Source organism: Danio rerio, chromosome 14 (genome assembly GCF_049306965.1).
Source record: "Danio rerio strain Tuebingen ecotype United States chromosome 14, GRCz12tu, whole genome shotgun sequence".
Taxonomy (NCBI): Eukaryota; Metazoa; Chordata; class Actinopteri; order Cypriniformes; family Danionidae; genus Danio; species Danio rerio.
Window position 1 is genome coordinate 29,398,432 of NC_133189.1, and position 23,965 is coordinate 29,422,396.

Sequence of the window (23,965 nt, forward strand, 5' to 3'; positions counted from 1 at the left end):
AAAAACAAAAGCAAAATATAAAATGTTGATTTTGACAACAATAATGGTGTTTAATTATTTTTGAGTAAACAAAACTTTGATTATAATTTGTTTATAACAATATGAAAGCTTTAAATTTAGACTTTTTTCTTTATTGCTGAATAATATAATTTGATCTATTATTTAGCTTATTTTATTTATTTTACACTAGTTCAACTTTTGAAATTATTAATGTTTTAAAGTTTTGAAACAAAATCTCGTAAGTTGACCAAGTCTGTAATTATTTAATAAAAAATACAATAGAAACAGTATAATGTAGGGAAATATTATATAATTATTTCTATTTAAGTGAAGTTTATTCATAAACTAATTTCGAGAGGATCACGTGCTTATGATTGACACGTCTGGCCCCAAGTCAAGCTAACGTATGAACCACCAATCAGACTATTCCAAACCCAGTATAAATAACCAAACATCTTACCTTTAGTCATCTTCGTCTTGAAGAATCCCCCCTTCCACCACTTCTCCTCCTCTTTTCTACAGGGCAGCACGGCGGCCCAGTGGCTAGCACTGCGGCCTCACAGCAAAAAATCTCAAGATCTAACCGAGTCAAACTCCCCTCTCGCCCTGCAACAGGAGGGAGCTCAGGGCTTGAGGATCTTTTGAGCTTGGGGCTCTCTCCCGGGACAGCATGCCAAACTAGCTTTTTACCAATCATCAGCTAAGTGTGAACTCTTGAAATATATTTTAAATTGTAATTATTCCTGTGATCAAAGTAGAAGATTTAAAATGGCGGCATTTTAAAATAAATACCACTGATTAAATGAATGTGTCTTTGATAATAGGGGGAAATGCACCCTGTAAAAAAGCCCGCTATTTTATTTATTTATTTTTTTCTTTTTTTTTAGAACAAAAAAACATAAAATAATGGCCATTAAATTAGAGAAATTTACTGTAAAATAACAAATGTTAAATTAAAGAAATTTCCTTAAATTCTGGTAAGTTTCTGTCATTTATCATAAGTTTATTAAGTAATTTAACAGCCATTATTTTAAATTTTTTCCAACAACCCAACTGCTGGAAAAAGCAGTAAAATAACAGATTTTTTTACAATGTACATTTTTTAATGGGTTCTATACCACAGTTGCCACAAAAATATGAAGCACACAGAAGAACACAGAAGAAATAAACTTGCAGCACAGAAAAGAGTTCTTTCAAAACCTACCACATAAAACCACTATAGTTTTATTCAGCAAGGGTCATATAATAAAAACTTGGCTAAATTCAGCATAATACATTTCGAAACTCATCATTTATTAAAGATTAAATATTAAAAAGTTTACATTTACAGCAGAGTCAGCAAATTAGCGTTTTAAACATGGATTATGTATTTGAGACCAATTGTTTTCCTTTAACAGCTGTTTCTGGTCAACTTGAAATGAATAACTCCAGTTCACAAGTTTTTGTTTAGTCTACTGTGCAACAAAACAAGACATTTCCCTCACTGTAGAGAAAAGTCAAAGGGCCATGTGGAAAAAAATACATTCTCATCTCATAATCACTTATAATACTAATAAGAATTAAATAATTAATTTTTACTGAAAAAATAAAATTAGAAATAAAAATAAAGTAAAATGAGCTGAAAAAACACAATTCTTGCTTTTTAGGACAACTTAATAGTTGTATGTTCAATCCACTTAAATTTGTAAAACAAACTAATAAGTTAACTTCATTCCTTCATGCTGTCCCAACACAAATGGATTGTGAGAAACCCAGCATTTTTTTGCAGTTTATCTTTTATAATAAAACATAGTTAACTTAATTGTTTTTTTTTGTTTACAAATTTTGTTGTCCTGAAAAAAAAACAAAAACTCAAGAATTGTGATATTTCAGCTCATTTTAAATAAGCAGTTTGAACAAGCATCATTTTTTGAGAGTATCAGGATGTTATTTTGATGTCAGCGTGCAAACTTTGTGATTTTATTTATTAAAACACCAAACACAAAAGGATTAATAACATCTCATAGTCTTTAATTATCATTTTTAGAGCTGTCACATAGCAACAGAAAAAGTAATACACATAGCTCCCTGAAAGAGAAGCCTTACATGAAAATATCAATCTTAAATCCACAAAAATAAATACTGAGTTTACAAAAGTTCTACAACTTGTTGGGAGATTTACATCACATTCATGCTCAGAACTTCTGCCTGGAGGGTTCTGCGGTGTTCTATTTAGCTTCGTATGTGAGATTTGCGGAGCGGTGGGTCATTTCATATAAAATCCACACAGTAATGACTTACCCTGAAGGGAACGTTTAGGGCAAAGGTCCTAATGTTGTTTCTGTCATATCTGACACGAATCTGTGAAGCAATGACGCACAGCGCATATATGAATGTTCTTGGTTCTGTCATGGCTATGGAGTGTCGTAATATCCCCATTTCCCTCCATGTATGCATCGGTGCTGCATCTCCCGTTTCTACTCCCAATCGCAGTTCCTAAGCTTCAACTGTTACCAAATCTTCATCATGAAACAACATGATGACATCCAGAGAACACAGATAGGAAATTGTGCAAGCTGTTTGTCACCGTCACCAACAAAACTGCTTACTGTTAGGGCATTTTCACACCTGCTCATTTGGAGTGTTTGTTTTGATGCATTTTCTACCTTAGCTCAGTTATTTCTGGCATAAATTTGTGTTTAGTTTAAGCAAACTCAGAAACTTTAGTTTTCAGCTTGAGGAAGTTTTTCTTGGTTTTCTTTGGGTTTTGTCACCATAGTAACTTATGCCACAGTGACATATACACTCCCGGCCACATTATTAGGTACACCTTACTAGTACCAGGACCATTTTTGCCTTCAGAACTGCCTTAATCATTCATGGCATAGATTCAACAAGTAATGGAAATATTCCTCAGAGATTTTGGTCCATATTGACATGAGAGCATCACACAGTTGCAGCAGATTTGTCATTCGTGTGTGTGATGCACCAAAATGACCCCTAGTCCTCTTCATTTATTTAAAAGTCTATTTAAGTATTAGTTATAAATGGATTATTTTGTTATTAGTTATAAATATTATTAGTTAAAATAATATTTGTTTTTATTAGTTATAAATTATTAGTTTTGTTATTTTGTTATTTGTTGTTATTAGTTATTAGTTATAAATATGAACTCATTATTTTTATTGTTATTAGTTATAAATATGAACTCATTATTTTTATATTATTTTATTGTATGTGATATATGTGATCATTGGAAATAGGACAATGTTTGTTACTATAATTACATTTTTGTATTAGATGCAACAGAAAATCTGGAATTTGAGTCTTCAAAAAATGTAAATATTGGAGAAATTTTCTTTAAAGTTGACCAAATTAAATTCTCTCTAATTCAATTGATCCTTTTGCCTAAATGTATAGAAAATCATTATATTTCTGATAATAACATCTGAATCTTTAACAGAGAAGTGAAGTGTGTACTAGCTCTCTGACTGAATGCATTATGTCTCACAGTAAGGGGCACTATTTTAGTAAACGCTCCTATGAGCCGTATTTCAAAAAAATAATTTCACGAAATGTACAGTCATAAAAGTTGGAGGACAGGGTGGACTCAACAGAGCAATAAACCAAGTGGTACTTTAAATCATAATAGGAATAAAAATGATGTCTTTATAAAACCTTAATATCTGCTCTGTCGGTCCATTAGGGTTGTCAAAAGTATCGAATTCGATACTAATCGAAGGGAAGTTTTACAAAATAATTTTACAAAATAATTTCAAAACATTCCTGTGTTTAATCTGTTATTTTTTTACAAGTTATTTTTGACATGCTGTTTTACTAATTTATGGCAGAAAAGTTCTCACTTGGCCATCTTCTTTTAATCTAGGTCTTTTTAAACCAGTAGGCATCTAGGCGCTCTCTCTTTAATTAACATGCTTAAATACTTGTGCTACATGACAATATAAAAACTTTTTTAATCCTCGTGTATGAGATTTAAGGTTTGCAACTCTGCTGAAGTTTGTTCCGAATTAAAAGCGTCTGACTTAACGTCATTCGCTATAGTTTATAATGATTTGCGACTCGCATTGAAAGGTGAAAATATGATCCCATGCAGACCCAAGGGCACAGATCCGATTCATATAAGATAGATTTCCACATATGAACAAGACCTGAATCTGATTTGAGTAAATCGGAATCCATGTGATTTTTTTCCTGCTTACGCGTACATGGGTCATATCCGATCTGTGCCACATGGGAGAAAAAAATCGCAATTGAGTCACTTGAGTCACCATGCAGTGGAAAAGTAGCCTAAGTGTGAACTCTTGAAATTAAAATGAAAAAAATCCCCACTAACATTTGCTCAATAGCTTTTTTTTTGTTTTTAAAATGTCAGTATTGATTGGTACTTGACTGCCCCTACAGTCCTTAATATCAGATAAGCCAATGAGAGAATAGATGTACTCACACGCAACTTGCACAAACACATTGTGTTGTGCTTTAAAATGCTACTCTCTAATAGAAACGGAACCAAGCAGAAAATGCAATACTGTATGAAGTCTGTTTCAGAACAAAGCAAAAGGTGTGAAAATGCCCCCTGTAATTACCTCAAAGTACCTTCAAATCAAAAAAACATGTGCTACATAACTGAAAGTGTAGAGATGAAAGCAGAGGATCTCAATTTTGGACATTATTACTCAGAGTTTGCCTTTGATTGTATATTTGAACTCTTAAAAAGCAATATTTTCAACCACTACCAGCATTTATTGGTGTTAACTTGCACAGTTTCACTGCGAATCACAATGCTCTGTACATTTGTAAGGTGAAGGCACGACCATTTATACATGTTTGATTGTAAAAAAAACAAAAACTAAACAAAACAAAATACAAGTAGCCCAGCGTACAGTTTATCTGGACATTGCTTCGAATGACACGGTATTTCATGGTCATACACCAGACTGGAAGAAGAAACGCATTCGACTAAAGCATTTCAAGGAACACACTGACCACTATCAAATCTTTTGCATAAAAATATATTCCTATGTACAAGAAAATCAAACTAAACTCTACCTTTAGAAATTAAATATCGCTTGATAAAAAAACGAGAAGATAAGGAAAAGAAAGCTAAAGTGGGAATTTCCTTGAACTAGATAATGTAGCTAGCTCTGTTAGCATTCCAACAAATAAAGCCATAATAGATTCTTCCATTGGTTGATCAAATCTTAGTGTGTCCTATTTGTTCCTTCATCACATCACCTCGTCCGCCACTACCCATCAGTGATTACCTTTATAAAAAACTGATCACGAAAGTCAAATTCCTTTCATATTTCTCAAATATTTGTATGGCCTCTTCGTGACCAGAATACTGAAAGACTTGTGGATGCAATAATCTTCATATTATAAAAGTGCTACAAGTGCTTTATTTGCAGGAGAGGTTGTTGTTTTAAAATAATCAGAAAACTGACGCATGAAGAAAGTGCTGAGCTGTACATGTCCATTTTTTTTCTGTGTATGTGTGTGTGTGTTATGCTGACATTACTGTGGTCAGTACATCCCTGCAAACATAACAAACCTGTTTTCTGAAGAAACTGGCTGACACATGAAATGTAATTATTTCAAAATATTTACATCTCTTAGATCAATTCAAACAATTGGAGTTCCCAAAGGTAATTAATCTGAGGCGGAGGCACAGTTCAGCAGCCTGACTGAGGGGCTGAGATAAGGAATGGAGATTGTTCTGGGTCACTTCTGCTATATTGAGGCTCTCTAGGGAGCATGTTTATTGGGGTCCTCAACTCTGGAAGTGAGCTTTATTATGGCACATCACTGCTTTGAGAGCTTTTAGTTATAAATATCAAGGAATAAAAATTAATCTACTGATATATTTAATTCACAGAATTTAAATCATTTATTTTAAATTATTTATGACTTTTAATTGAATTACGCAAAAGCAATATTTGATGTCTGGGAAGCTTTCACACATTTTTTTAAAGGGATAGTTCACCCAAAAATGACTCATCCTCATGCCCTTTCAAATCTGTATAGAGCTTTTTTAGTGAAAAGTGAAAGAATATTTCCTCCATTGATCCAACAAAATGTATCCAATAGTTCTAAAGAACATTTGGCAAAATTTAGCAAAATAGCAACCTGGTTAAAAAAAAAAAAAAAAAAAGAGATTAATGAGAGTGGCTAATTATAAATTGCTACATATCCTTCATACAAAAATATAAGATTATATTTATTTATTTTATTTATTTATATTAATTAGCCAATAATGTATCATGACTTATCATGAATGGTTATGCGATTGGCTTGAAATGAAGCACAGTACAGAAGTCATTTTAAAAACAAAGAGGATTTTTGTTAGCTAATAAATCAAATTTGCTTGACCAACTTCAGCTTATTGTGAAAAATGTTTGGGATTTTTTTTCACTGGATTTTTCACAAATATTCTCTGGAGGTGGCTGAAAATCGACTGAGCAGCAATAGATGGAGCCCACTTGAAATGTTTTGTATTAACATTTATGAATACTTCACTAACTGGCTACATACATGCACATTTACACTGTGTTTTATTTAAATGTATACCTTCATGTAATTACTTTTGAAATAAATGTCTGTAGGTACATCTATGATTACACTGTTGTCTTTTATGCTCTCGGCACTGCATTATTTTTAAAGCAGATTCAAAACAAGTGTGCTTACAACAGAGAGCTGAAATTACAATGCTCATGAGTTGGGATGAGCTTTTTCCAGGTTTCTTTTCTCTTCTGGCTGCTGTTATCAGTCTAACACGTTTTTTTCCCATTTCTGAAAGTCATGATAACACAATCTTGTAGTTGTTCTTTTGTTGTTTAAGCAAGCTGAAATGCGAAATTTTGAGTTTATTCAATTATTACAACTTCTGCAACTGAGAAACCATAAAATGTGAAATGATTCAATTATTTTTCCGATGTCGTTCCAAACCCTTGAGAAACTTGTTCATCTTAGGAGCACAAATACAAATAATGTGAAAGAAACCAAAGACCTCTTTCACCCTCAGACAGAAAAAGTTGCAAAAATGATCGAAGGTCTCATGGGATTGAAAATTCATGCACTGTAAAACCCAAACAGTTAAGGTAACTCAAACCATTTGAGAAAACCGAGTGCAACAAACCATTTAAGTTCAAAAACTAATCTTAATGAATACTGTGAACCTCATCTATTTGAGTAAACAAAGCAATTTGTTCACAGTAAAATCCAATAAATAAAGAACCAACTGAGTACTGTAAAACCTAATAAGTTAAGGCAACTCAAACTGTTTGAGGAAACCGATTGCTACAAACCATTTGAGTTAAAAAACTAATCTATACTGTGTATTGTGAACCTAGTCCATTTAAGATGAAGCAATGAAGTATTTAATAAACTCATTACCTTAAACATTGAGCTCAAAACTCTTTTCAAATGAGTAGAATTAACTTTCAGTCAATTTTGAGTTAACTACACTCATTTATTTGATAAAGTTGACTGTTGGGTTTTACAGTGTGGGAGTAAATAATGACAAAATGTCACTTTAGGGTGAACTAACTCTTATATATTCTGAATTAATGCCACTTTGCATCATTTATGCTTTACAGAGGAAACTGCTACAATTTGAAATCACATGAGGATGAATAAATAAATAATTTTTTTCAAACTATACCTTTAAGAACCTTTGCAAGAACCATTGAAACTGTTTAAAACTGGTGGCCCTGGTTGTTGTCACCAAAGGTTTTGTTTGGAGTGGCCTGACACTTTCTCAGTAACAGGCAGAGTCAGCAGGCATCATGTAGTGTTAACGCTCTCAGAAAAGCACTGCTCTTTGTATGGCGGTGAATTGCATCAGAAGAGATTGTATGGACATCATTTAGAAATGGATGCATTTAGCAATGCATAAAGCTGACCTGACTGAATATATATAATACAGAAAGAAATCTGTGTATTCAGAAGGTTTTATAAGAAGCCAAAATACACAAACAAAGTCTGGTTAAATCTCATTTCCATAAGAGTTTTAGACATCTTACAATGCCAATTGTTCACAAAAGAACAATGTAAAAATGGAGATATTATGTTTTTTAATTTGCTTGAAAAAAAGTCATGTTTTTATAAAATTATTTAGGTAATTTTGTGTTTTATAGCTCTGAAATATGCCATATTTATTGAAAGACTGATTTTATGTAATGGTATTCAGAATATTCTTAAGGATGCCTGGATCCTGTTAGAAAACATATCCATATATTGAGTACATATGGAAATGTATATGGAGAAATGGAGGAGTTGGTCAGCTCTGCGCTCAGCTCTTAATACTGTGGTATGAATGTTTGTTTGTGGAATTCATTTTAATTTCTAGAACAAAAATAAATCTTTATTTTTGTTTAATAAAGTGACAGCTTTTCAGCATTTGTGCAGTACCTTTCAGGAATTGTTATCCTGACCTCATAGAACTCTAAAACCTCTCTGTATAAAGCTTGTAAGATGCATTTTTGGCATTACCAAAAGAAATTACCAAATTTGGGGGGGACATTCCTTTCCCATAGAAATTTATATCCTAAAATCTAGACCAGATACCTTTGGCAACATTACTCTTTCCTTCATTGTTCAGCAGCTCTTTGAGCAGACGGTTCAGTCCATCTCCCAGTATGTGAGTCCTTAAATGCTCAGGTTGGGCTTGAGCTGCAGGCAGGCCCGTAAGAAATGGGACCTTCCAGAGCTGGTCCTCATTAGAGGGTGGCCTGTGTCAGAAACATGACTCCTGGGACTCTGTGTCATTCTGTATTGACAGTTTCTCCTGTTCGTTGTGGTTTCCATTGTGAAGAACTGCATACCTGAAAGTACAAAAAAACAAACCAAGATTCTTTAATTACATTTCTGGATAGAAAAAGTGCCTAATATTCAGCTCCCGACAAGCTTTTAGAAATATGCTCAAGCTATATCGAAGTACCATTTTACATACAGTGCAGAAACATTAAGAATATTAAAACAGACTGTGGTATGGACACTTGATTGGAGGTATTTCTAAGAAATACGAATAATGACTCTTTACCAAGGCACCTGTACTTTATGTGGGTCAAAGTAACATTTATAGGTCAAAGAAAATCTCATTTTGGTGTCTTTAAAGTCTTTAAAGCCAGGTTCGATTGTGCCCCCTTGCCACCTTCTCGGCTAGTTTGTGTTCACACCGTCTTTTTTCCTGCTGAACCCTGATAAGCTTGCATCATTGATCAGCTGTTGTGTGTAAAGCTGTTGCTAGGTGATGGCCACGGAAGCCGAAATGGAAAAATGTATGCATATTACGGTTGTTCTGCTTTTACGGAATCTTTTGGTTTTGATAATCTTACGTAACACAGAGCCACTTCCATCCATCTGCCACAAAAAAATATAAAAAATGTTCAAAAGTCAGCGTCTATAGCCTAGCAGTTAGCGCGTCGACACAAAGCACCCTTGTGTTCACGGTGACTCGAGTTAGATTCCTAGCTTGAGGTCCTTTGCAAATCCTTTCTCTATCTTTGCTCCCCACACTTTCCTGTCTGTAAAATCTCCACTGTCCTGTCCCAATAAAGGTGAAAACCCTTAAAAAATAATAAAAAATGTTCCGAACATAACGCCATGTCTGCAATTGTTGTTTTTGGAGGAGACAAGCAGACGTTATCACTGTGTTTGCTCCACTTATCACCGCAGGTAACGTTAGGTGATACGTAATACACACACACACACACACGGATGTCCGTTATGAAAGATAAAGTAATAACTACCGTTATTTGGTACAACTGCATTCACATCAGAAGTGAACCACAGTTTGTGCAAATCATACCACAGACCACCTCTTTCAGGCAGAGTACAGTTCACGGGTGAGTTCAGAAGACATCGTTCACACTAGCTAAATGTACTGAAATCTGACATTAAACGAACCAGGATGCAAATCCAAAAGTGCTAGTGTGAAAGCACCTTAATGTGAAAATTCATCTATTCAAGTTAATACAGTAATTTTTTTGTTTGTTTTGGTAATTTTTCATCAAAATCCAACCATTTTCTTCTGTACCGGAATGTTGGTCCTTCTCTGGCTTGGGTGAAATATGCTTAGTCCTACTCCTCCAATGGTTAGTCTGCTGCGAGTGAAAGATGAGAGGAGGAGCACAAAAATAAACCCCATCTCCTCAATATTCCATTTCAGTTGGAAATACATCATGATACTGATATTAAAGACTGCAGCAGCAACTTATGGATCACATAGACTATAAATGCAGATTTTTTTTGTACCAATCATTATTACATATTTGGGTCTTTACTGGCCCAGACAAAATAAGTTTATCATGGACTATAAACTTCTTACTGACAAATGGGTAAAATGTAATGTTTTGAAGGACAATGGCAAAATATGAAGATTTTAAATGACAATTACTTTGCATTTTGGGCCTGTACACTAATCCTACAGTAATTCTTAAAGTATAATTCTTGCTAAAATTATTATTGTTTAAAATATGCCTTACAAGTTTTATTTTTAGTACATAAGCATTAGTTAGTGTGTTCTGTAAATCATGTTATGTGTTAAAGTCCATATTTTCTGCTAAGAAAATAAAACAAGTCATAATGTAAGAAAGGAATTAAATCTGTAACTTTAATTTGAATGTTTTGATGTTTAAAGACCTTCTTTGGGCTCTATTTTGACGGTTCAATCACAAAGTCCAAAGCACAGGGCGCAAACGCATTAAGGGTGTGTCAGAATCTACTTTTGCTAATTTAAGGACGGAAAAATCCACTTTGCGCCGTGGCGCATGAACTAATAGGGTTGAGCTTATTCTCCTAATAAGTTATAGGTGTGTTTTGAGGATAAACCAATCAGACTCTCATCTCCCAATTCCCTTTTAGAGCCAGTTGCGCCGCACCACAGCTCATTTGCTATTTACATGACGACTTTGTAAGTGGAAAAGCTAAATCGTTCACAAGAGAGAAAACAGTTAAAAAGAGCATCTACAGCGCGAGAACGAGAGCATCCTCATTGTTTACTTTCGCTTTCACTCTCATGGATAGGCAAACATGTTGTGCGCACAGACATCCATTAGCCTTTAAATAATTAATTTTGTTTGTTAAGCGCAAAGATTTGTTTTAAAACTATTTCTAAATGCAGTTCTAATTTCCAGCAAACGAATAAATGAACAATAATAATGAAGTGTGGTCAAAAAACTGAGTTATATCTAAATACACATGCTGTGCCCCATATGGTCTAAAACCTAAGCTTGTTTTTAATAAAAATTAAAATAAACATACATATAATAAATAATACTGTTAGTAATAATAACATTATACAAAAGCAAATTGTTATGAATAACCCCTGATCTATTTGAACCTTCTATTTAAGTTCCTCAAAATAGCAATGCGCCAGCAATGCACCTCAACATGCCTCCTTTTTTAGGCCAGAATGCCTATGGGCGCGCATACGAGCGCAAATGCATTTGCTATTTAAACAGCGTGGCGCACAACGTCAAAACGACTCTTGCGCAGAGCTGAAACAAGCAAACAACAATTACGTCGCGCCGGGTGTATGATAGGACCCTACATCTTTGACCTGTATATAATGTCATTTTAACTTATAGTTAATTAAGTTACTTGAAGTTTAGTTACTTGAAGAAATTTTCCAATATCGTCAACTAGACATGGGACGATAACCGTTTCCAAGTTATACCATAGTTTGGAAAAGTCAAGGTTTGCCAAAATTTTCTGTTATACCGTTCCTATGGTATACAAGGTTTATTTTGTTTTGTTTATTTATTATTTTTATTATTATTATTTATTTATTATTATTTAGGACAACAGTATCTCATGCAGAAAAGATGCAAAAATGCCATTTTAAATTGTAAAGAAATCTGTGTTTTTACTCAGACATTTTAAGAGATATATATTTTAGAGCAGTAATCACAATACGGTCAAACCGTATTGTATTTTTTATCCGAGGTAATCATACCGTTAAACTCTTATACTGGCCCATGCTTGTCGTCAACAACATTGTAACCCTTTAAAAGGACTTCAAGCAGGCCACAAAAAACTAAATTTGTGCATCTAGACATATCTACGCCTGGTTTTGGTAAATCAGTGAAGCAGAACACATTGTCCTGCAATTGCTTCTTTTCCTTTGTCTGTAGCTGCACAGGGAACGAATCACCGTTTCCTTCCAGGCCAAAAAAAAAAGAAAAAGAAAAATCATTACAATCTCTATTCATAAACAAGCAAACTAAAGGCAATTCCTGCGGAGCAATTGGCCATGAAATTTACCTGAAAAAAAAGGAAAACACACAAAAGAAAGCCGTGATTTCGAAAGGAAACATGGACCAGCTTTTCAATGGAGCAGAACCCAAAATTGCTGCCACATTGTTGTTTTCTAGACGACCTGAAACATCTGTTGAATTAACATGATCTTGTGCAGACCTACAATACTGCCCCAATACACTTCAGTAATAATGTCTTCATCATGCTGGTACATCCAGTGTCGACATTAGCTGGCCGGATTAGCAGCAGAGCTCATTAATTTACATGAACATGAGCTTTGGGTGACACACACACACAGAAGCAAAGATCTACATCAGTCTTTCTGACAACTTCATCCTTAATTATGTGAGTGTGGACATCAGGGAACTGCAGCGCTAGAAACTTCACACCGAGTTGAAGACTGATGGCAGAGGAGGTTAGGTTTATCTCTACTTTTTGTCTACTGGAAAGTATTCCAGGAAGATACTGCATGGTTACAGAAGTCATCAGGATCTTTTTAATTTGCCTCATAGAAAGATTATACAGAAAATTCATATTCAAACTGAGGCTAAATTATTAAAATTTCAGTATGATATTTAAAAAATATGCTTCTGACATAATCCAAAATTAAATGAGTTTAGTTCCAAAATGAAACTGGAATATTTAATTATGTAAGTATGTTCAGTTAATACATTTCAGGTACGTATTTATACGCCCATATGAACTTCTTAAGTAAACTGTCTGCCTCATTCACAACACATGCATAGACACACAAGTTTGCTCTTAAACTTGATCTTCTGTTAGTCAATTTTGCACAATATCAGTGATTTGCATAATACAGGCCCACACTAGCTCCATATAAAGGCTTCATAAAGTGGAACTTATCCAGAGAAAATTACAGAATAAGAAAACAAATTATGAATATGAATTATAAAGAGATATGATTAGTTAATGAGACCCATTGCTTTTATGATCAATTTTGAAATCTGTACTGCTGCTTTCTATTTCCTGCTTTATTATTTTCTTTAAACATTTCACATATTTTTCTTTGTTAAATAGAAAATATTATGTAAAAAATATTTAATAATTAATTTGAAATCAAAATGTTGTGTAATTTTTGCAATTTAAAGGGCACCCTTATTTACCTCTTTTTCAAGATTTAACTTTTTTTTTTTTGTATCTTCAAAATGTGTCTGTAAAGTTCAGCTTGAAACACCCATCAGATTATTTTTGTTGCCTGTGCCTTTAATTCTAGTTCTTCCCACCCACCGTTCCCACTTGCCTCAATCATCTCCTCTGCTGCATCAGATAAACCAAGACAGACATGAAGGAAGCAGATCTCACATAACGTTTGAGAGAAATACTACATTAAGAACTTTCCCAATGATTATCTGATGTATTTGTTGTGGAGTTCATGAGTCAATGAGCATGATGAATACTGCAATGTCAATACAAACCCACACACAGACACAGTGGAGACACAGCATATGTGTTTAACTTTGAGCTGTTTTTGCATGCAAATGTGACAGGATACATGTTAATATCCACTGCTGTATGTATATCCGTTATGTTCATGTACAAAATAAACCTGATTTAATATCCACAAACCGGGATTTAAGCATCTTCTTTTATAATTGTACTGACATGCGGCTGTGGTGATAAAGTAGACAGCAAAAACGATAAAATGGCTGTAATTCATTACAAACATGCACTGTTTTAAAAACATTTTTAAACTTCATTCTTCATCACATTTGATGATGATTGATGATCACAGCGAGCTCAACAGATCTTTTAATCTTAGTTGCTTTGCACAAGTCCTGTTTTGTTGATACGATTGTATGACATTGGACACACTATACCCACACTCTGTCCAAACAGCTTACAAAAGATGATTTTCATCATAGGTGCCCTTTAAAGCCTCCTTGCAACAAAAAAAATCTACTTCTTCAAAGAAATTTCTCACTGTTCTTTCAAATAACATTGCATATGAATATACAGTACATACAATATATTATTTTATTCAGATATGAATACCAATACCTCAATAAAATAATGGTACTATTTCTATGTTATTTTTAATCTCATAAATATTTTTAATCATTTTTTTTAATTATCATTTATATAATTATCATTTAATTATTATCATTTCATAACTGTTAAAAATGGCTAAAACATTACACCATGCCAATTGCAGTCTTTATAAAGCAATAAATGGCCTAAAAATTGTATGAATGTTTTTTGTAGTATTCATAAGACTCTTTTAGTTCTCAGTTGCTAAAGGGTTTGCACCTAAAGACTCCATCTTGAGTTGGAGTTTTAATAAATTGTGAAAACACTCACTAAATGTAACAGACAACCTAGCAGGTCCACTCAGTCTTCCCATACTGATGACTTTCTCAGCATCAGCACTTCTCCACACTCACTGACGTATGAAATTGGCAGAAGCTTTCTTAAAATACACAGTCAGATGTGAGCTGTGCCATTAGCTCAGCAGAGAAGTGCCCAACCAAGAGTGACAAAATATGTTCAAGTTCATCACAAATGCAGGGTTTTCCGACACTGAGATGGTAGAAAATGGTAGATTCAGTAGAGTTTGGGAAAAAGCCATTAATTTCCTGAACAAATGGATGCCATTTCAAATGGGTTCCATCTCCATATGCATTGATTTTATGTAAAGTCTGTCAGAAGTATAGTCCATGGAAATAAACTGCACTGATTCATTTATGTAGAGAGAGTTGCATCCCAGAAAAGTTCAAAGAGACAATAAACATAATAACTGTCTGATGATAAATAGCCTATTAAAGAAAGGAACTGCTCTTCTGATGACTTCCACAGCATTTTTTTTTACACATATTTGGACTGGAAAGATCAATCCTGAAATATAAATATATTTCTAGTCCCTATATTTCTAGCTTAGTCCCTTTATTATTTTGGGGCCGCCACAGCAGAATGAACCGCCAACTTATCCAGCATACGTTTTACGCAGCGAATGCCCTTCCAGCTGTAACCCATCACTTGGAATCACCCATACGCTCCAATCCACACACATACCTGTACACTACGGACAATTTAGTTTACCCAGTTCACCTATACCACATGTCTTTGGACTGTGGAGTCCAACCAGTGATGATTAAAACTATTAATCTTTCTGGGCAAAAAATAAATGTTTGGGTTTTTGTTCCCCAGAAAGATTAATAGTTTTTATCAGCCAAGATGGATTAGATGGATTAAAAGTGAAAGTGAAGTCTGTAATATTGTAAAAAATGTTTTTAAAAAAAGTGGTTCTTTTGAGAATTAATTGGGGTAAAAATGTTGGAATTAGGGCGCAGTAGGTAGTGTTGTCGCCTCACAGCAAGAAGGTCACTGGGTCGCTGGTTCGAACCTCGGCTCAGTTGGCGTTTCTGTGTGGAGTTTGACTGTTCTCCCTGCCTTCGCGTGGATTTCCTCCAGGTGCTCCGATTTCCCCCACTGTCCAAAGACATGCGATACAGGTGAATTGGGTAGGCTAAATTGTCCGTAATGTATGAGTGTGTGAGTGAATGTGTGTGTGGATGTTTCCCAGAGATGGGTTGCGGCTGGAAGGGCATCCGCTGCGTAAAAACTTGCTGAATAAGTTGGCGGTTCATTCCGCTGTGGCGACCCCGCATTAATAAAAAGGGACTAAGCCGACAAGAAAATTAATGAATGAATGTTAGAATTAGGGTAAAAATGTTCACCCAATAGCTGTTTTTAACAGTGATAATAACTGTGTCTTGATCAGCAACCAAGCATATTAGAATGAACTTCTGAAGGATCATGAGACCCTGATAATGTGAATAATGACAAGATTAAAGTTGAATAATCAATTTTAACCAGGCATACAGTGGTTCAAGGAGTTACTTGTTTCATTTTTTGCTGTGATAGTCTTTGGTGACCAGTCAAATAGAAAAAAAAACAGGGTTTTCCCCATCTTCACCAAAAACAAATGTATTTTGCATAGTAAGATCAAAACTAGAGGGAATATTGATCTCTACTGCCCACTCCAAATCTACACTTGAGAAAGCAGAATGAAGGCCAGAGAGATTTGTTAGATCTTACTACTTTTCCACTGTTTCCTGACATCATTGATGCCACAACACACTTGTTTGGCTGTTCAAGTCAGTCACACCAATCCACGGCCATCTGGAGCGCAGAAAATCAAAAGTGCAAAGTGTGAAATACTGCAGTAGCAAAGAACTGATGATCAGATCTGTTCTCTGATAATAAATAAATGCTAAATAATATCATAATTATAATATAATAAAGAAAAACATTATTTGATTTTAGACAATTTACACTCAAAGTTACAAGATTTCACAAATAATTAAAGCAACACACTGACCTAAACATGACAATTTGAAGAAATAAGAGAAATTAAATAGTGACTGAAAAAAGTATTTTCTTGTAAAAATTATGTTTTTACATGTTTTTTCATCTTTTTACAGGTTTACATGATCAGTTTTTTTTTGCTTAATGTCAAATCTTTTCTCCATTAAGTGCTAATGTTAAAAGAGTCTTACATAAACTGTAAACAAGCAAACAGTATAGAAGGCCATCATGGACAAAGGTTTTTAAATGAAACTCTATTGTGTTAAAATGCACAGTTTTATTTTAAGCAGTTTTTTTTGTTACCACCTGATACCTGCATTCACACATCGGAGTGTATAATTATGGTATATCTGTCATGAATAATCATGATGTCTGATGTTTATCCCACATATGCAAACATAGTCTTAAATACCATACACTCTAAAAAACTCTATACACAAATCCAATGGGCTACATGCACAGCTAGTGTTTTTCAGCCAATGATGAACTTCCGGTGAAAGCTTTATGTAACCATTTTCAGTTTCAGAAGGTTCCTTTCACAGCATCAATGTTGTAATTTAAATACAATGTAATTCGTTAAGTAGACTTCCATTATGTTGTTAAATCGTAAAAAGAGATAAAAGACCTTTTAAATGCCGGCGCCGTCATTAGCAGCAGGCCAGCGCAGAAATTCCATTGAAAATACTGCAGGGGTCAAATTTATTTTCATATTTTAAAGACATGGCATAGAAAAATATACTTTAATGGAGAGCTTTTTGTTTGGTCTTATATACACTTTATATATATATAAATATCGATATTTTTTAAAGAAATCAGATCTTAAGCGGTGCGATTTTGTATGGGATGACAATTAACCCAAAGCCCTGGGGCTGTGTGCATACCCTGTTTAAAATGTGTAATTTAAATCTAATTAAAATAATTATCCCAAAATTGAGTTTGTCCATATTTAACCCAATACTAGATTAAATCAACACAGCATTTTTTAGGGTTTACATTTCTTTAATCATTTATTTAACTTTTTTTTTTGTTGTTGTTCATATTGTGGGTTCAACTTAAGGTTTATATAGATTGAAAAGTGTCAAAAACTTGCTGTTGTTCACATACTGTAACATGTCCTTGTTTTTCTTCTTTTGAGACGGGATCTGAATATTCATGGCTTGATAGAAATGAAAACCTGACAGGTTTGTACAGCCATTCAATAAATGTTCTGTCCTCCAGGTCTCTGGGCTAAAACTATGAATAATCCCTTCTACATTATTGAAAAATCCGTTCTCTTCTTCTTTTTTTTTTTTTACTTAATTGCTCAAAGAGCTACCGGGGTTAATCAGGAAAGACTATAATCAATGCTAATTGTGAAGTTGCTCAAAAATGCTTTAGTTAATATTTATTTTGCTTACAGTTTTATTGTTCCATTTAAGATTTTTATCAATCCTCATGCTGGATGTATCAGACTCACTTATCATAAGCAAAATAATGCACTTTTCCACCCTTTCATGTTAATGAGGTTTAATCACAGATTGGCAGTATGAGGACTGACACATCCTTTACCCAATTATTTTGTTCTGAGGGATAATTCAATGTTTATGCCTCTGTTTTTCTCCTACTTTAGACTGTCTGGCACCATACTGAAAGAAGGGGGTTGTGTCTTTGATCATATCGTTTCTATTACTACTGTGAATTGTTTAATAATATGATTTGCGAATAGAAAAATACATTCGGTATCATCATAAATCACATTTTCAAACGCACATGAGATAAACAGGCCATTTTTCAAAACTGATATCTGAGTTCACGTGGAGTTGGTACAAAAGGCCGATGTTAGCTGAAAAACCCAAAGGCCCGAGACTTTAATTTGATCTGCGATACAGTAAGTTCGCTCAAAAGAAAAAGAAAAACCCCTGAAATTGTCTGAAACTGAGAGCACTGACTAAAATAATGCCTTTGATAAATAACAGGCTTGTATCTTCACAAAATATCATTATTAGAAGAGTGGAAAGACAAACTATTGTTCGGGTTTAAAATACATACGTCTCAAGCAGGTACTGATAACAGAAGACTTGTTTAATTGGAGCCCTACAGCGTGTTTATCAAGCTCTCTTATCTGATAAAATGAGCCCTTTGTGATTTAGTTTGTGACACACACACACACACTATGGTTTCAGTTTGAGAGAAGAGGCAATCCAGGAAAATCTCCCCTCGCCGAACTCTTTAGGATTAACCAGTAAAGGCAGGGCAAGATAACTTTCTTTGGTGTCTGATACCATCTGCAATTCCGGGCCACTTCACAGGAAAAGCGGCTGGGCAATCTATTACGAACTTATCTATTCAGACATATTCCAGTTCACATCAGGTCAGACAGGGCACTTCAGAATGAGTCCAATCTCAGCAGCGCCTGACGTATCGCAGCTCTCATTCGGTGCCAGACTAACAGGCCTTCACTCTGACGCTTCTCGGAAACACCACTCATCGCTACTTTTATAACTTCTTGAAGTGAATTGAACAGTATTGGACACATTTTACCTTGCCTTCATCATTCATTTTCTTTCACACTTTCATTCAGCAAGGATGCATTAAATATATCAAATGCAATAGTAAATCTATTTATAATGGTACAAACTCATTGATAACACTTTATTTTATGGTACACATTTTCCTGTAGTCCTTTAGCAAATACAGCCAATTATGCATAATTACACTTACTGTAACTGATCCCAAACATAACACATATTAAATATTATATAATTAAATACATGTATTTAATAATTATTACTCAGTAGTTAAAATGATAACATTGTAACTACAAAACCATAAAATAAAGTGTAACCAAATACTTTTGTTAAAATAAATGTCTATTCAACATAAAATCCAGGCTACAACTAGTTTCCATAAAAAAGACAACTCTGTTTCTCCCTAAATCGTAAATAAGTAGTTAATTTCACTAATCAGGAATGTGATGGACCTACACCTGCATATACCTAAAGTATAATAAGCATATGGCACTATATGTTAGTATAATTTAACTAGAATTAAAATATCCATAGTATAAAAATAGTTGTTCCGCACTATAAGTTAACTAATTAGTACTGCACTGTTTTGGTTTGTGTTTTTTGTATGTTTAGTTTGTTTTTAGTTTGGGGTGCCTTCAGTGCACCTAATGGTCGCCAGCACCCTTATTTAAATACAGTGAGAGAGTTTGTCGTGTTTATTCACTGTTTGGGAAAGTGGCCAGAGCTGCGCCCCAATTTGGGCTTTATGTTTTGTTTTGCATACTTACACTAGCTCTGACAACACTTACCGCGTCCATTCACTTGCTTTTCACACTGATTGAACATACGGATACTGATAAAAACACTGATAACTATACTGATAAAGATACTAGTGTTATCAGTGTTAAAATGAATATTATTTTTTTTAACTTTATTTCATTGTGTCGTCTCCCTTAATGTTACATCTTTGAGCCAGGTGTAACACTAATCATTATCACATTATACTGGCATAGTCTGGCTGCAGGTATATCATTTATTGATTTATATTTCCAATAGGGTAGACCTAAAGTAGGGTATTTAAGCAGCTTTTATAAAAATGTGTGAAAAAATGACTGGTGTGCAAAAAAACAAGGCCATTGAGGTTGTTTTAGTTAAGACAGATTAAACATGCAGTTTATTCTTAAGCCTTTTCTCTAAAACGGGGGAAGTATTTAATATTATCTGTAAAAAATATAGGCCACTCAATCAAAATAATAAATTCAAACAAATACATGCTTATAATTCTGTCAATGAACAAGTATTGTTCAGGCCAACTATACAAAGACTTTCCTGTCAGTACAAATGAAGTGTACTAAAGTGCAATTTTAAGTATTGAGTAAACACAATTCAACATTTGAGGTGGTTTAAAACCTTTCACCAAAGTCCAAAAACTATTAAACAGCTCCCATTCTTATACATTAGAAGAGTCTAAAGTACTTTATTCAGTCTAAGTAAAAAGGTCACCATGAAATGGATGTTAAAATTGTTATTTTTTCCCATATCTCAATGTACATCCAGTTCAAATGGTTTTAAAATTAGAATGAAATTTAGGGCGGTGCACGATTTCATTCATTGGGATCTGATTAAATTGTTGTAAGATAAGTTTCACAAACTAATTTCTAGAGGTGCACGTGGTAAGACTGGTCCCTATCGCCAATCTGCTTATTCCAAATTTAACATACATATCCAGCTTAACTGAATTCCCTATCTTCATTTTTTGGAAGACCCCACCTCATCCATCCCTTCTGCTTCCTCCTTAATTCTAGGATTGGGCGACATGGCGGCTCAAAGCAAGAAGGTCGCTGATTCAAGTAAGAGATGAGTCGACATTTTCTGTGCGGAGTTTACGCTCTCCCCGTGTTCACGTGGGTTTTCTCTAGGTACTTCGGTTTCCTTCCACAGTCTAAAGACATGTGACACACGTAAATTAAATAATAGTAACAGTCACAAGCACTTAATGCGATTGCACTGGCATGGTTGGTGGTCTATTCATACAGAGCCTTCTTATTATCAAGGTATAGGCCAAACGAATCAGGGGGAGAACTACCTAATCTCATATCCCTCTTAATGCTCATTGACCAGGCGGGAGCCATGCGCTCATCTATCTCCAAGGGTTCTCTCTGGGTACATGCTAAACCTGCTAACATCGTCAGGCATTATTTAAGTGTGAACGTTTGAAGTGCTGCTAACAAAATGAAGAAAGATTGATGAATGGATGGGCAGAAAGAAGACACACCCTGATAGCCCCTCCCAAAAGGCATTACATGTGACCAGAAGTGAAGAAAAGACATTTTGAGGGGGCAGTGATGGTTATGGTATTTGATAGAAGGGCAAATTAATTTTTTACAAAGTAAAGAAGTGCACACGTTATAAATGGCATCATTTATAGCAAGCACGACCAATAAAATATAAATTTAAAAATAAGAAGAGCAATTTTAATTTCAAGACAACTTCAAAATAACTATACTAATAGCACACTGAATAAACTTTTTTTAAAAAGGGATTTGTCTAAAAGGTATTGATGCTTTCGAAGAAAAATAAGGGTTGTCATCCAGACCACTTTCAGTTTAAATGGGCATCTCTGCAAAAAATATGCTGCGATGTGAATGCAGAATTTTGCCTAAAGTCAAAAGTCTGGCTGTGTGTTCTCTAGACCTTCACTGCCAGCCAGATGGTAATGTCAATTCACAACGGATCATGCCATTTCCTCATTCGGCACGTATATGTGTGTGTGTTTGTCTTTCCAGAACTGTCTGAGGCCTCTCAAACACACGCGCACAGATAGAAGACCTGATTATTGTGGAGCAGAGTGGCACCAGGACAGGACCATGACCCTATTGTTTTCTGAAAGAAATAAGACACTGAAATGGTGTGGAGGAGGCTGGCGAAGATAGACAGGAAGGGAAAAAATGTTTGTGTGCGTGTATACCTTGCATTTAACCAAATGACCTAAAAGTACCAAAAGTAAAGCAATACTAGTAAATTTTGATGTTGTGGGGCCATTTTTTTTGTTCACTATGAAAACAGCTCATAAATCATACATTTTTAAAATTGTTCTACATTTCAATCATACATTTTGGAAACTGATTCAGTGTTTCCTCAAATTTTTTTTTGTCTTTTACACAAATTAACCAACTACCTATGAGCTTATTTCAATGACAAATGGAGAAAAGTCATGAGAGTAAGTCGAGAGTACAAGTCGAGATCACATTTATGTAATACGAGCATACAAAATTTATTGCATGCCCCCTAAAATATACACTGCTCAAGCGCAGATCTTCTTTTGCACTCTCAAATAAATGCTGCCGAAGTGTGATTTAGAGTGTTTATGTAATGATTATGTCTCCAACGTTTATTAGATTTGCTAGGAATATTTATGAATGTCTTCAATAGACCTACAGAGCAGCATTAATGCATCCTGAAGTCAGGGGCGCAACTGCACATTTACTGATGGGTATGCGGCTTCAACTTTTGCGCGCCCCCCTTCAATCCAACTATATTTTATAACAGGCAAGTGATAAAATGTGGAAAATATTTCCATCAATAAATTAAAGATATTTTTTCATAAAGATATCAATATGCTTAAAAAAACAGTTTCGCAGTTCTGAACACAACTGAAATAGTATGAAGTATAGTAAAAGGTATAATTACATTAAGCATGTTAAGTCACAAAGAAATGCATCTCATACCACCCCAAATTTCTTCTCAATTTAATTTTCACTTACTAAATGATTATAGCACCTTGACTAGCCTTGCTTTTGGACTTTTTGTAGTACATTTGTCAAAACAAAATGATAGACATGGGAGTCCTAAAGGGCAAAAGAACATTGCAATTACTTCTCACATTCAGACTGAGGCAGAAGGTCTGTCTTTGCAAGAACAATTGACTGAAATTGCTAAAAGTGAAATAAAAAAGACTGTCAAATGTTTAGTGTAGAAAACAGAAACAAACAGTGTGAAATGTTCTATTTAATTGAAATGTTATAACTTTGTTTGTAGCTAAAATTAAAATAGTTTTGAGCTAAGAAGTTACCAAAAGGCCTGATGAATCAATATGATACATAATAAATTCATAATAACATGTGGTATAAAAATGGGGGGAGGGGTGAAATTATTTTTTAATTTAATAAAATACAATATTATACGCGTATAAAATGCTAAATACATTTTTTTAACAAAAAATATATATACATTATTTGAAACTTTTAATATGGATAATTTCAAAAATAGTTTTGGCACAATGGCGCCCCCCCCCCATGTGTGGCGCCCCTATGCACTGCATATACTGCATACCCCCTTTTTGCGCCACTGCCTGAAGTAAAAGGAAACGGCTATAAACGCCAGCAAGATAAAGTGAGTGACTAATTTAGCTTACCCAAGTCATCTATTGTGCATGTCTTTGGACTTGTGGAGGAAACCGGAGCACCCGGAAGAAACCCACGCGAACACGGGGAGAACATGCAAACTCCACACAGAAATGCCAACTGACCCAATCAAGGTTTGAACCAGCGACCTTCTTGCTGTGAGGCGATCGTGCTACTCACTGCACCACCATGATGCCCATAATGAGAACCAAAAAATATTTTTTGTCTTAAGAGTGTTAGAGTCACAGGCACTCAAAGCTCCACCTTCTTATGAAAAGGGGGCAGGGACAGCAACTCATTTGCATTTAAAGAGACCAATACAAAAAGCACTGCTATTTCATTAAAAAGTGGTCCTTAATATAATAAAAATGGCCTCTGGTGTTTTTGAGCTTCACAGATATATTCTGAGACCAACATTACTTAAGATTACATCATTGCATATCTCATTTTCTGGAAAAAAAGGTTTCAGAATGTTCAAACTTAAAATAAAAATAA

At 34.5% G+C, this 23,965-nt stretch overlaps 1 protein-coding gene across 2 annotated transcripts in view; it reads right to left on the reverse strand.

Moving 5' to 3' along the window:
• Positions 1–4,362: 4,362 nt before the first annotated feature.
• htr4 (5-hydroxytryptamine receptor 4) overlaps positions 4,363–23,965 on the reverse strand; it is a 179,550-nt gene continuing 159,947 nt past the window's right edge. The window contains exon 7 of one of the 2 annotated variants that reach the window (XM_009291062.5): positions 4,363–8,819. In XM_009291062.5, coding sequence (XP_009289337.1) covers positions 8,732–8,819 — 88 coding nt within the window. In that variant the 3' untranslated portion in view covers positions 4,363–8,731. The remainder of the gene's footprint in view (positions 8,820–23,965) is intronic. The other variant, XM_021481160.3, reaches the window with a different exon arrangement.